The 14496-nt window shown below is 47.9% G+C and overlaps 1 protein-coding gene and 1 long non-coding RNA gene across 2 annotated transcripts in view; one reads left to right on the top strand and one right to left on the bottom strand.

Moving 5' to 3' along the window:
- Positions 1-14496, top strand: part of LOC100912071 (uncharacterized) — a 55592-nt gene that overhangs the window by 38544 nt on the left and 2552 nt on the right. Inside the window, exon 2 of the long non-coding RNA NR_131097.1 lies at positions 12552-12606. This is a non-coding gene — a long non-coding RNA (uncharacterized LOC100912071). The remainder of the gene's footprint in view (positions 1-12551; positions 12607-14496) is intronic.
- On the bottom strand, positions 1961-8924 carry Kcne3 (potassium voltage-gated channel subfamily E regulatory subunit 3). Its single transcript, NM_022235.2, has 2 exons — positions 8868-8924; positions 1961-3061 (listed from the first exon to the last, which is right to left on the bottom strand). Exon 2 carries the CDS (start codon positions 3019-3021, stop codon positions 2698-2700), a length of 324 nt encoding a protein of 107 aa, NP_071571.1. The 5' UTR covers positions 3022-3061; positions 8868-8924; the 3' UTR covers positions 1961-2697.

The following is a 14496-nucleotide window of genomic DNA, read 5'->3' as shown; positions in this document are numbered from 1 at the left end:
AGTTTGTGAATTCAGACATAGTTCCTGGTCCTGAGATCCCTCGAATTGCCTTATTTCTGCAGGGCCTGCTTGAGCCATGAGCTATGCGGCATTCATAATCCCCTCTGCGGCCATGTTAATATACATCAGGTTTCTATAACTTGCAAGTAAAGGAGCTAGAATTGTCCTAAGTCTCCTGCCAAGTGTTAGTGTGCTGAGCGTGCTGAGCTTTCTCCACAAATGTGGACTGGAGTCAGAGCAACCACACCGGACGGTTTTGTTCCTTCTCCCGGGTTCCAAGAACAGTGTCTGAATGCCTCTGCTCCAAGCTCCCCTGTCTTACTTTCTCCATTCAGTCTGCCGGCTTCTTTACATCTCAAAGCTCGGTTCTGTTCTCCATTCTCTGACCCCTGCTGATCAAGTTAATCTCATTTCTTTTTCTTTTTTTTTTTTTTTTTTTTTTTTGGAGCTGGGGACCGAACCCAGGGCCTTGTGCTTGCTAGGTAAGCGCTCTACCTCTGAGCTAAATCCCCAACCCCTCATTTCTCAAAAACACTGAGAGCTTTCTTCATCTGCCACACTCAATCACAGTGCACTTTTTACTTGGATGTTTAGAGTGCATAGCCTCTAAAATCCCATTGGCTGTGGACTTTGGAGTCTGTTGTCTTGCCTTGTCCTATGTCCTTAAGGAAGTCACCTCTTCCCTCTTAAGAAGAGATAAAGAAGAGCTCAGAACATGGGCCCGGAACACTTTTACAGAGATCCAACATAATTGCTCATGGCAGCATGTGCTCTTTTGAGCTTTCAAGAAACACAGAACCATTTTTTTTTTTATCATTTAAACAAGTTTCTTCATTTCTGTTTTGTGTGTATGGATGTTTGCCTGCATGTGTGTCTGTGTGTCAGAGACTGGAAGAAGACATTGGACCTCTTACAACGGGAGTTAGATGGTTGTGAGCCATTACATGAGAGCTGGGAACCAAGTCTGGGTCCTCTGCAAGAGCAGCCTGTGCTTTCACTGAGAAGCATTTCAAGGGAGAAGACGCCTGCCCTTTAAAATGCAACTATGGTATGTTGGGTCCTATAAGTCAAGATTGACACACCCTACTGAAGTGGAAAGGGAAGACCACCCATAATCCTATGCCACTGAGAGAATGCTGTCAAAAATCCTTCGAAAGATTGCTGAATACAAGCATGTATGTCTCCATACACATTCTGGGAAGCACACAGAGCCCGGCAGATGGAAGTCAGCCACAGCAGTGGGTGGTTCCAAGGCTGGGACCTGGAACAATAGCCAGTAAAGAATTCACTCACCACACTCTACGAATAATTAGGGAGAACCACGTGAAACAACCTGGTATTCACCTGCTTTTGACCTACAAGTCGCAATTTTACATGCCTCAGCCTAATCTTATATGAATGTAAGATCAGAGTTGGTAAGGCATTTACATTTTCAAGTCTAAATATTTCATTATACTAAAGAGAAAAAAAGAAAAGGCCCAAAAGAGACATATCCAGCTGTTTTGGTTAAGGGTTTGTAGCGCTGTGATAACCATCATAATCAAAGGAAACTCGGAGGAGGGGAGAGTTACTTCATCTTAGATCCAACCCGAGGGAAATCAGGTCAGTAACCTGGAGGCCGGTACTGAAACTGAATCTATGGGGAAGGCTACACACTGGCTTTCTCCTCCTGGCTTGTTCAGTTCACTTTCCTATGTAACCCAGGACTACCCAAGTACCACTCACAGTGGGCTTTCAAGAACTTGCTTCAGAAGCAAGTTTCAAGTTGTTATTAAAACATTTCTCACAGAATATAGAGTAGAGGCTACACCCGAGGTAATGAAGCCCCTGGGATTAGAGCCCTGACTGGGAAGTGCACAGTGACGAGGCTCAAGAGGCATGTGGCCGTGTCACTAATGGTGTCATGCTCACGACTCTGTACTTTGCAGTCTGTCTTAAGATCCAGGAAGTGCCCGAGCAATACGTTAGCACAGTGACGTGTCTTTGGTAATATTTGTAAAAGTAAGATATTTCTCAACAGCCCCCACCAAGTCCCTTCCAAGATAGAGCTTGAGTAGTCTGGTCTTGAACTCTTGAACTCAAATGATCCTCCCCACTCAGCCTCTTGAGCACTACAATTGTAGACATGCATCATTGTGCTCGGCCGAATGTTCTTCTGGCCTGGATCTTACCCGACGTGGGATTGAAAAGTCCTAGAAGAAATGACCAGAGTTCCTGGATTCCAGTCATAGGACTTGTTCCGTTTTCTTGGCAGATGAGGCAAAACCCACAAATATTAAGGCTATTTAAAGAACAAACTTTGAATCGATACAAGTAAGTAGCATTCTCTGTTTTATCAAGATCTCTCATGTTAAAGATCATACATTAAAAGATTATATTTCCAGAGCATTTTCCTGCTCCATTTCCCTTCACCACAGCTTCCTCTCCTACTTGTTGGTTGTCCATACTTTTATATGTGTGCTCACGGGCTCTGAGTTTATAATGCGCATCTGTGTCTAGAAAAATGTCTCATCCAGAAGACCAGGCCTATCAGCCCCTCTTCTCTGGTCCCAGTGATGACCTAACTCTCTTACCAATTTCTCGTTGATCTTGTATAGACAGAGGTACTGTGGCTTGATAGGGTCGAGATGAGTTCCGGAGACCCAAGAAGACAATCCTCAGACATCATAATCTTCCATTGTCCTCAGGCACCTCACATCAGATCATAGACACACGGTTTTTGATGTACACATGATAGGGGTCACTACGTTTGTCCACTTTGCGTGAACGGGTATATCCCAGGATGAGACTGCCCACAGTGACAGCGAATAGGAACATGACAAAAAGAATATACATGTAGGAGTTGTCATTACGGCCGGGAAGGCTAGCCCGATGATCCTCTGTTTGATTGTCTGGCCCTGTTCCTGACCCTGGCCCTGGCCCAGGCCGGCAGAGCAAGTGACTGTGAAGGGTTGTGTTCAGAGCCTTTAGCACAGCGTGGAGGCTCTTGTACCAGGTCTCAGTCCCGTTGGAAGTCTCCATAGCAACAGAAATCGAGGTATGGGAAGAGCTGGAATGTGATCTGATGGTGAGAGAGAAAAAGAAAGGGTGGCTCTGTTACCCACAGTGTGAACAACTTCCCCACTGTATACCTAGGCTAGAGCCCTGATACTATCATTCATCTCTATTCTTCTTGTCTGCTGCTCGAGGCCTCAGGCTCAGTGATGGGAAGTGTTAAGTGGGGTTTCCCCTCTGCTGTATGTGAGCAATTACGGAAGCATCCCATGGTGTGTGCAGAATAGTCTTTCCTGGCCATTGAAAGCCATGCTACTCCCTTTTTTTTTTTCTTGGATTATATAAATTCACTAGACTTTAGGCCACAAGAACTTTAGGAGTTATTTAATCTAGCTCCTTCCATTTTATACACAGGGAAACTGAGACCCCAAACAAATAGGTAGTTTGTTCTTGATCAAGGAGTAGTGAATAGTGTCTATTTTCAGGAGTCCTTAATAGACCAAACAACCATAATTCAATGGCTGATTCCAAAGCCCTCTTTCGCCTAGGTAGAACTGTCAGCAATCCTTATTATTACGTATACATACCAAACGCCCCTAAAAAAAGATGGTTCTAACAATGATAAAAACTTATAATAACTTGATGCAGAATTTGGGGAACAGGATAATAGAGCAGCACCCTACTGCCACCCAAGACTGGCCTACATTCTACAAAAGGCCTTTGAGGTTCTCTACCATTCAGTACTTGTGCCCTTGTCTGGATCAAGGAGAGACAAGAACACAGACTTCCTGAATTCAGATATAAGAAGCAAGCAGGCAGGAAAGACACAGTGAAGTTAATGACTCAATGAGTCACTTAATCAGTCACCATTTTCTGGATCAGGGTCTGTGCTGACCCCTTGAAGAGGCTCAAACCCAAGTCTTCACACTCAATGGTTCACTGCCAACCTGATACGATGCAACTCTGATCAGGGCTTAGAGAACGTTTACCAGAATGGAGTTCTTTGAACTGACTTGAACTGTTCTAAGAGGTAGAGAAGGCAAGGCTGGGAAAGAGATGAGCAAAGGTACACAAACAAGACAGCACACAAAACTTCTATAGGAATGGAAGGTGTCATAAAGAGATCAGAATGTAAGATGGACAGAAGGAGAAGACAGGATGTGGGATGGAAGGACCCAACGGGGCCAAGTGCTAGGGGACTGTGAGTGCCACACGAGTGTTGGAACCTGATCCTGTAGTTGGCTTTAAAAGTGCCATGGCATTTCAAGAGGGCAAAATGGGCAGATCTGTGTTTAGAAATAATCATGTAGTTGCAATGTGACCTAGAAGGGGTAAGAGTTGAGGCAGCCCGGTGACAAGGGTCTAAAGACATTTAGGAATAGGATGCTGAATCCTGGACCAGGACAGACATGACAAAGTGGGAGCAGGACAGCACGGATCTAGAAAAGCCCACACGGAGGGAAGTTAGAAGCCATGACAGGCATGGCTTCCTTACCTATCAAAAAGAGATTGTCAGTGGGGGTGGTGGGACAATGAGGGTGAAGTGTCTGTTGCGAGATGCAACGTTCTGGAGATTTATGGCATGGCAATGTGAAGACGGGTAGCTGAGCACGCAGACAGTTAAGAGGGCAAGTTTGGGGCTGTGCATTTTAAACTATAGCTCAGAAGGTTGTCACCCCCACCCTGCTTCCCAAGCGTGCAGGAAGAATGCATTCTTTTCCTGCATTGAGGAGGACGAAGGTGCTTTCCACTGTGAGAAGCAGATACGTTCTCGGCTTTTTGGAAACTGGAAGCATCCACACACGAAGGTGAACGCTCCCTGTCCCTGCTCAGTTTTCCTTGAAAGGGTTTTTATTTGGCACGACACAGGGAAGATAACACCGATCTGCAGAACTCACCAAACAGTTCGGAGACTCTGCTGGCTCTGAGACACCTCTGAGGATCTCTGCGTGGACGTCCTACAGCCCTCTCAGTACTTGCAGGGTATATCTGGATGCAGCCAGAGTTTTAGTGTTGGCAGGAAAGGCTCAGAGCTAGAAACTGGGGAGGAGGCAGAAGAGGAGGAAGAGAAAGGAACCAGAGACACAAACCTCAGAACCAAGGGTGGATCACACAGTTCCTAAGGGTTGCGTAAGCATCTTTCTGTGGGTTCTGACCCCACCCCTACTCCTCTCCCCTTCCTGCAACAGCTGGCTCAAGCCAGCCTAGAGTTGTAGCTACAGAACTATTCAGTGGCCAAGGGACATCTGATTGCTGTCTCCCAGTTCCAGGCTCACAACATCTTAATCAGGTGACTTTGTAACAACCGAACAACCTTAAACCCTTCCATACCCCCGGGGTGCTAACACCTCAGTAGGAACCTTTTAGAATTCCAAGGGTAAAATGGCAGCTTGCAGTTCATAGAAATGATGCATTACTAATCAAATCTGTTTGGACAGACAGCATATGGATGTGTCCCAGCGAGCTATCGAGATGTCTCCATGAGTAAAGGTACTTGCTAAACTTGATGGCCTGAGTTTGATCCTGTAGTCTACATGGTGGAAAGAGAGAGCCTACTCCTGAAAACTGTTCTCTGACCTCCACATGCACACAACCTCCCAATAAATGTAATAAAATAATTAAAATGAATATGTCCTAGAATTAACTCTCTGTACCATGGCTTTATCATGAAGATTAAAGAGCATTATGTAACATTTGGCTGTAAATCCCACAGAGAGCTGTGGTGGTTTGTGTAGCGTAGGAGCAGGACAGGCCTTCAGAGTTCACCAAGGCTAAATGCTCTCATTTTCCAGTCTTACAGGAAAGGAAATGGAAGCCCAGGCAGCTGTGATGGTCCAGCATAAGTCACTCTGGGCATGTGATTTCTCTTTTTCTTTTTTAACCTCAGCTTCTATCTGCATCTGTAAAATGAAGGGGTCATGGTCAGCTCAAATATCCTGTGAATCGCAGAACCAAGTTGTGAGATCTTAGGAGACTGGGTTGGCTGCCCTTGGGTAGCCTTGGGTAGCCTTCTAACGGACTTCAAAGCCCAAGACAGAGAGGCTACAGAGTCTTCCCAGCAGGCTAAGATGTTTCTGAGTCCAGGGATTGACTTACACCCGACGTTCCAGCCCAGTCAAACTGATCCACTTGCTCCTTTTCCCTCCTAGCCTCTTATCTGCCCCAGCCGGGGGAAGAGACAGACTGTGTGCAAAGTTGGGGTAAGAGGCAAGTGAAGGGCAGGGTGGGATTCATGAGTGGAGTCAAACAAACTCTCACCCATCAGACCTTCCTGTTGGGGCCTCTCAGACCACAGAGGTCATAGTACCTGTCCTTGGGTGCTGGGTTTGGGTGGGGACAAGGTGGCAGGTGCTGGGCATCCCGTTGGGATAAGGAGAAACCGAGAGCTGAAGAAGGCGCAGACTGGCTCCCTGTGACCTGACTCAACAGAAACACTGTTGTGTTTTGCTTTTCTCCGTTGAGTCCCTTGGTTTCCATCTCCTGGAAATTCATTGATTATCAGGTTTCCAGGCTGGAATAGGCAGAGCCTGTCAGAGAGCAGCCTCGGGTGAGACAGACAATGGCCTAGCTTAGAAAGGAGACTGACAGCTACTGAGCAAACTGGAAAACAAACTAACTCCTCTCGATGTGACCCTGCCTTGGCTCTGTCTCCCTGTGGCTCTCCCAGTGTCTGTGACCAGGACAATGAGCTCCAGGCTGTGAACTCATTGCAGCCCTTGCACTCCCATGTCTCTCTTCGTAAGCAGGAATTCTGTTGCATTTCTCATCTGCTCTACAAACTCATTCATTCATCAAGACCCCTCCTCTATGCTGCCTGCTTATAGCCTTTCTAGAGACAGCCCCTCTCCTACTCACTAGTTAGTTTCTCCTCTTGTTTGTTACCGGAGTACCTTCAAAACAGCCTCTTTAGAGAACTGTGCCATTTGGAAACTGTGCATAAGTATAGATGTGGGCCCAGTGTGTCCCTGCACCTATGCTTGGAGGCTTCAGGGCCTGGGCCTGGGCCTCGTGCATTTCTTTATTCTTAAGTCCTGTTTACATAGTGAGTGCTAAAGAGAACAAGTGAATTAATACCTCTCCCAGAAGACAGTACCCTCCCCAACTCTTCCCTCAACGGATTCACAGAAACAGCTTTCAGGGTTTCAATAGAAACCAACGTAGGAGAGACTCCAAGTTAGACCAAGACAGGCTGCCTTAGATAAAGCAAAGGCCACTTGAACAGGTGGCATGGGGCAGGAGAGGGAAATTCTGAGCCTCCTTTGGAAACCCGGACACTTCCCACATTTGATCTGAGCCTATTTGTTGAAAGGGCAAACATTCTTGGCCCCCAAACACCGGTAAATGGTTTTGCAACTCTCTTCTCTGTGTACCTACTAAAGGTGTGGCCATCCACACCCACAAACGGCACACAGACAGCCCGGGTCTCAGCCTGTGATCTCGCCTTTCAAGGGTGCCTTTCATGATCCCAATCCTGGCTGTGTGTCTCGCCATGTGACCTTGAATACTTCATTTATTTCCTCTGAACCATATCTGTAAGACAGAGGTAATTACCAGTGCCTAGTGCTTACCCCGTAAGTACTGGAGGAGACAATAGTCGGGAAAGTGTTTTAGAAAGAGCAAGCCTGAGAACATTGCTGGGAAACCTGCCCACATTGTTCCCCCTATCTCTCCATGGCTCAGTTCACCTCTTCTTACCAGGAGCAGTCATCCCACGAGTGCCCCCCCCCCCCCCGTGCTTCTCACTACCCACAGACACCAGGGGTTGCCCTCCACCATTGTATCCCACCCTCTCTGATGAATCCTGCTGCTCTTGCCATTTAGAAGAGCCTTCTGTCTCGTGAGAAAGAGGAGATCTACCTCTCTGCCCCTACTGGGCCAATCTGTGTAGCCAAGGGGAAGGCTGGGGGTTCTTGTCTTGTCTGCCTCCCTCTTAGAACGTACTTCAAGCACCCCCGATAGAAGGCACAGATAGAAACATGCCCTAAGGAGTTTGAACTGCGGAAAGTTTCTGGTTGGTTTTCATCTTCGGGAGTCAACAGACTTTAAAGGGAGTTTAATGCCTCCAGCATAGCACTCCTCCGTCTGGAATTGACAAAGTGGCCGAGTGCCAGAGAGAACGAGTTTATTCAATATCTCTAAGTGAAATAGAGTCCTGGGCTAGGAGTGAGGAAACACTGGTTCTAATTCAATATGGCCCCTGGTGATAAGATTATCCTGGGGCCTCAGTTTTCTCCCATGCGAATTACTGAGGAGCGGGAGGCAGAGATGAGGACTTTGATCTAAAGCACTGGCAGAGACACCTCCCCAACATTCCCCTTTACCCTAATGTGGATTACATGGGGGCAACTGGAGCAGGAGACCCATTTTACAGGTGGTGACCTAAGAAAGCACAAGGCACAGAGCCATGGTTGACCTGCACCGGTTTACACTGCCTGAAGACCAGAACCCAAGACTCCTGACTTCCAACCTAGACCTGCTGCTAGCAGCAAATGATGCTTCAGCCAGTCCCAGGATCTCCGAGGATCTGCCGAGGGCTGGTCACAGTGAAGGAGAATGTGCACGGCAGTTCTGCAGAGCCTGCAGCTTTGGTTGAGCGGGACTGACTGCTGGAATGTTATTTCCGTGAGTGTCCGCTGCAGACCTGTGTGTTCCCCTTTCGGTAGGAGAGGAGGAGCTTTTGCTGCCCCGAGGGGAGCCTGGGACAGCTCTTTCGAATCACACACACGCCTTTCCAAGCGCAGCGAAACTCCCTACTCCCTCTGTTTCTCCCTGGGGAAGTTCCACTCTGTGTTAGCAGCACCCTACGTCGGGTCCTTCCCCTCAAGGAAGACACCGAAACCCCTGCACATCTTGCCCAGACTGTGGTGCCTTACCTGACTCTGCGATCTGTCTCCGGTGAGCACTGCAGTGATGCCCAGCGGCGCTCAGTGCTCTCACAGCTCTGCACTCCTACTGGTTCTTGGCTCCCTTTTTCCTTCCCAGGGTGTCCCTGCTCTGGCCCCGCCCTGCCTTAGCACTCCAGCTCCAGCGCTGGCTGGCTTGGGGCGCCTCCGCCCAGCTCCTTGGCCTCACCCGGTTGTGGGGAACCACCTGCTTCCTGGATCCCGGACAGAATTTTTCTCGTTTGTGTCTCTGTCTCAGCCAACCTAGCAAAAAGCTGATCTCCAGAAACCCAGACCAAGCGCTAGGCTTTGGTGGAGTCAGGGGTGGCACCCGCCTAGCTGTGTGCCACTGGGCAGCTCCTCTCTGGGGCCTTGGTTTCCTCTCTCCGGGTACCACCGTTCCTGCATCCATTCTTCATAGGCTTACAGTAGGGCCAGACGTGTTTTCAGAATCCAAAATATGAAAACCGGAATAGCCAAAGAAAACATCTGATTCTAACACAAACCTTGTTTTCAGGGACGCACGAATTAGGAAGGCGACTTATCTACACTCACCAAGCAAGTCAGTGGCAGAGCACAGGCTCAGTCAGAATCCACGGGGCACTGCAGCAGGCCTCTCCTCCCTCAGCAGTCCCTCACATGCCTGAGCCACTCGTGTCCAGCCACTTCTTAACTGGTGTCCGTCCCAGAACACTTGTTTTCCAGCCACCGGGTCCGCATTCAAATTGTTTCTGATGATATTACAGGCGACATAGAAGAGAAGCTGACAAGTGTCATTCTCCTGCTGATGACAGAAACAGCGACCAGCCTCTCAGGGACTCGGTAGCAGCCACTTTTATCCAAGCTCTTTTCCCTAGCGGAGGTCACACAATGTGTGTCACACAATGAACACGTTCAGATGAGCTCCCTCACACACTTGCAAAGATCTACTGCAGTATTTCCAAGGTGAGTAATTTCAATCAGAATCTTAGGATATGATTATCTAATAAGTGCTTAGGAAAAAACAAGATGTGCCACTTGGTAGGCATTTTGTGCATAATTGCTAATCTCCTTCAAAACACGCCATTGTTGTGTTGTTTCTGTGCAACACGTTTCTATCCAGCCATTCCTCCCTAAGCTGGAAACCACCTGTCAGAGGTCATCCTGATCACCTCAGTAGACACTGCTTCCAGTCTACACACCAAGGACTGTGGGTTCCTCCTGGGAGGTGCCGATTCAGAAGATCCGGAATGGGGTCCAGAAATCAGCATTTTTAAAAACAAGAGTCTAGTCAGGGGGTGGCAGGGCATGTCTTTAATCCCAGTGCTGGGCAGGAAGAAGCAGGCAGATCTCTGTGAGTTTGAGGCCAGCCTAGTCTACAGAGTGAGTTTCAGAACAGCCAGGGCTAACAGAAACCCTGTCTCAAAAAGCACACAAACAAACAAACAAACAAAGAAAGAAAAAAGAAAAGACAAAGAAAAGAAAAACAAGATTCCCAGTCTCCCAGTGATCGTTAAGACTATCCTTGAGGGTGTCTGGCACACAAGTAGGGCACAGAACTCCCAGGCACACAAAACACGAACAATGACCAAACCCCACAGGGATGTGGGGAATGATGGTTCAGCAGCCAAGAACGCCTGCTGTTTTTGCAGGGGAACCTGTCAGGTTCCCAGTACCCATCCAGGATCTCACAACCATCTGTAACTCCAGTTCTAGGGGATCTAATGCCCTCTACTGACCTCCACTGGTACCAGGCACACATGCGGTGCAACATGCCATATAGCTGGGCAAAATAATCATAGACATAAAATAAAATAAATAAATCTAGAAAAAAAAAGAATTTAGGACTAGCCTTGGGTACCAGGTGGTGGCAACCTACTCAGGAGGCACAGGCGGGCAGATCTCTTGTGTTCAAGGCCAGCCTGATCTACAGAGGGAGTTCCAGGACAACCAGGGCTATACAGAGGAACATTATCTTGAAAGAAAAAGAAAGAAAGAAAGAAAGAAAGAAAGAAAGAAACAAAGAAAGAAACAAAGAAACAAAGAAACAAAGAAAGAGAGAAAGAAAGAAAGAGAGAGAAAGAAACAAAGAAAGAAAGAGAGAAAGAAAGAAAGAAGGAAGGAAGGAAAGACAGACAGACAGACAGGCTAGCTTTGGTTCGGTCAAAGTTCTCCCCCTTTCCCTAGTTTGGGAAGAGCTTTGCCTTCTTGACATAGGGGAGCAACTCACTGCCCATATCAGAAGTGCTCTGAGGCACATGTGATCAGTTCCGATAACGTTTTAGAATCAGAGATTCTGACTCACACCATCTTACAGACATAGAACCTAAGTGAGACAGACTCACAGCTCTCTAGTCAGTCCCCACCTAGTGAATCCTCTGTATTTCATGTTGACACAAAGCTGTCCAGCTTCACTAATGACGGGGTGGGAAGTTCATTGTCTCAAAAGCAGGAAAGTGGCTCCGGTTGTCACAATCTCTATCTTCACACCCCAGACTGCCTCCTTCTGCCCTTTGGCCTTGATGCCCCCTGGGAACATGAAATATCTGCCAATTTTTCTTTTAGAGAAGGCAGCTGACCAAGGAGCTGTTGGAAAATGGTCTGAGAGGCCTCGCTTCCCCCAGCTGTGCTTCGTGGGCTTCCTAGGGGGTTAGATGGAATGATGTGCACCAGGCATTCGGGATGTGTGCAGTAAAGGCATTGTTCCTCTGATAAGAAAGGGAGCAGAGTGTCTGTCCCTGAGGAGTCTGTGAGAGGAACTCCCTCATCCACAGAGGCAAGGTCTTCATGCTAGGATGGGGTGTGTGAAGGAAAGGAGTGGAGACAAAAGCTAGGATGTGCTGACTTTAGCCTAGGGGAAAGACTCACCTAGAGATTTACCACCTTCAAGTCCTAGCTTCAATGCCCCCTTCTTGTGGAGTCCTTTCTTAACCACTCAATTTCCAAGTTCCTTCTCTTACTCCCTAAGACCCTTCTGCTTTACTTGTCAACAGCACTTTCTGTCACGTGGGTTCCTGGCCTTGAACTCGGGTCCTCAGATCTGGTGTGAGGGAACTTACCTGCTGAGCCATCTCCCTGGCTCTCTTGCTTTGATTTTTCTAGGCTGTTGCTAGCATTCTGACTATATCCTCAGCCGAGGCTCCATCTCCCCACTGACTCCCCACTCCCCTTTCCCTTTGAGGTCCAAGGATGGCAATGAGCCCACGTGTTTTAAGTCCCAGGATACTTTAACTCCCCCTCCCTAGTCCCACCATGGTTGCTTACTCCATTGACCGTCTCTGGACAGAGCCTTCTCCATTACTGCCAGTACTTATGACTGCTTCTGGGGCCCATTTTGGCGATTGTACAGAACTTCCCTGTTAACACAGCACTTTCTGCTCTCGGCATGATCTATTTGTCTGCTTTGGTTGTCAACTCCAAGCCTGGCACAGAAGTCTTTGAGTGTACCAAGTCATTCCCGGAACCAAATCTAGCACAGCGAGGACCGTGAGATGAATTTGTTGAACGATAAGTGAATGATTGAATGATATTAGACGATGGTTATGGGAATCACTTGGCATTGTGTTCTCAAGGGAAACTCTCCAAGATGGAACCTAAGAACGCCTGGCAGGACGGCGGGGAGCTTTTCCACCTTTGAGCTAAACCCGCTAAGGTTAGCCATCAGATTCCCAGTCTAACAGCCCACTCATCTCCAAGGGACGTGCTGCGACTGGACCCCTGGCTGCCCCTCAGTGTCTGCCTCTCAGTGAAGGTACCATTATCCATCCAGGTCTCTTTTCTTTGTGGACCTCAATCCAGCTTTATCTGTGTGCTCATTTGGAGGGCCTTCCCCATTAGACTATAAGCTCTGAGAGCAGAATCCAGATAGGCATTTTTCCCAGTTTTCCCAGAGTGGCTAATACATGGGGGGGGGGAGAAAGCTAGGGAGGGTGAGCATGGATGGGGTCTATCAACAGCTCAGAGGCCTGGTGCTTTGCCAGGGAAAATAATGACTCAGAGGAGACTTGGTGATTGCATCAAGTTATTGATACCCATTCCTCATCACACCAGACTTGAATTAACCCTTGGACCTGCCTCTAACCACAGTCAACGCTGTGTCTGTGGAGGAGTGGCCCTAGGAACTCTGAATACCACAAACCAAGAATTCTCAAGTCGTTTGTATGATAATGGTGTAGCATTTGTATATAGCCTGTGCATTCTCCTACATAATACAATATAAATACTATGTAAGGAGTCTTTGTGCTGTATTATTTAGAGAAAAATGACCCAAAAAAGTTTGCGTGTTGCTGAGATGTGGCTTGGTTGGCAGAGTGCTTATACAGCATGCATGAATCTCCAGGTTCAGTCCTCGGCAGCACACAAACGGCCCACAGCAGTACATACCTGTAATACCAGGACTAGAAGGGTAGTACAAGAAGACCACAAGTTCAATGTCATCCTTGCCTAAATAGCAAATTTGAGAGCAGACTGGAGTACGTGAGGTCTTGCCTCAAAAAGAAAACGACGAAAATATCAAAAACAAATCAGAACAACCCCCGCCCTCTTTCCTCTGAATATTTTCAATCCATGATTCCAGCCAACTACAGGCAGAACCTTCTGAGGCCGAATTCCCCTTTCCAAAACAGGGTCAATAATTCAACCATTGGGCATTTAAAATTCTGCGTATGAGATATCTCAGGTATCCTGGGCCCTAATGTTTGAGGTTGGGAAGGGGTGAATGGTTAATGATCTGAATGACAACAGCTCTTGACATTTGCCCAGCATTCCATGGGGGCTCTGTCCATTCTCTGACTATGGATTAGGGCCATGTGTCACACAGGGTCCCAGCAGAAAACAGGTGGCACCCTGACACTGGACAGTTTGAAGAAAGTATGACAAATGCTTATCAAACCCACTGGGAGCAGGGTGGAAGAACTTTAGCAGGGGCAGAAAGAGAAACCAGCAGGAGAATGAGAGATCAGGGATGGGGAGAGACAGAGGTGGGGAAGACATCCAGGCTAAAGCCATGACATTTGCTAAAGGCTACAACCAACCATGCTGGAATAAATACTGGTTTCTCTTGACCCTCCTACCATTGGTCCTCTTCCTCTGCCTCCTGTTGGCTCAGCCCAGATGCAAACTGCAGAGCAGTGAGGCCTGTGCAGAGAATGTTGGCACATGGAAAGACAGACAGAAGGACCTAGCACAGGCAGTGACAACAGCCAGGATGAGTGGCTCCTCTCCTGTTCACTTCCAGCCCTGGGTCTAGGTCTAGGGGCTATAGGATGCAGTAGAGGGGAGTAAGAGAACTAAAGCATGGGGAGGAGGGTTGAATCGCCCCAGAAAGTAGACTACAACAACCTCACCTTCAAATGTAGCATGTGTTCTCTCCATCCCTCGAGCCTCTGGCTGTGCTAGTCTCGCTGCCTTGGCATGTTTCCTCCCAGGAAGGTCTCCTGCACTAAACCAGATGTCCTCCTCTACCTCTCCAAGCGCCATTCCCATCTATTTTCCCATTCCTCCAATGTCACCCTGATTAAAATCCCTATTCCTGGGGACATTACTCCCTGATATGGGAATTTTTCCTCTGGCTTCTCAAGCCTCCAAACTGATGAGAAATATGCCCTAGCTGGGGGCGGGGCAGAGTGGGGTGGAAGGGAGA

Source organism: Rattus norvegicus, chromosome 1, assembly GCF_036323735.1.
Source record: "Rattus norvegicus strain BN/NHsdMcwi chromosome 1, GRCr8, whole genome shotgun sequence".
NCBI lineage: Eukaryota > Metazoa > Chordata > Mammalia > Rodentia > Muridae > Rattus > Rattus norvegicus.
The sequence above is the reverse complement of the archived record's forward strand: the minus strand, read 5'-3'. Positions and strand labels throughout refer to the sequence as shown.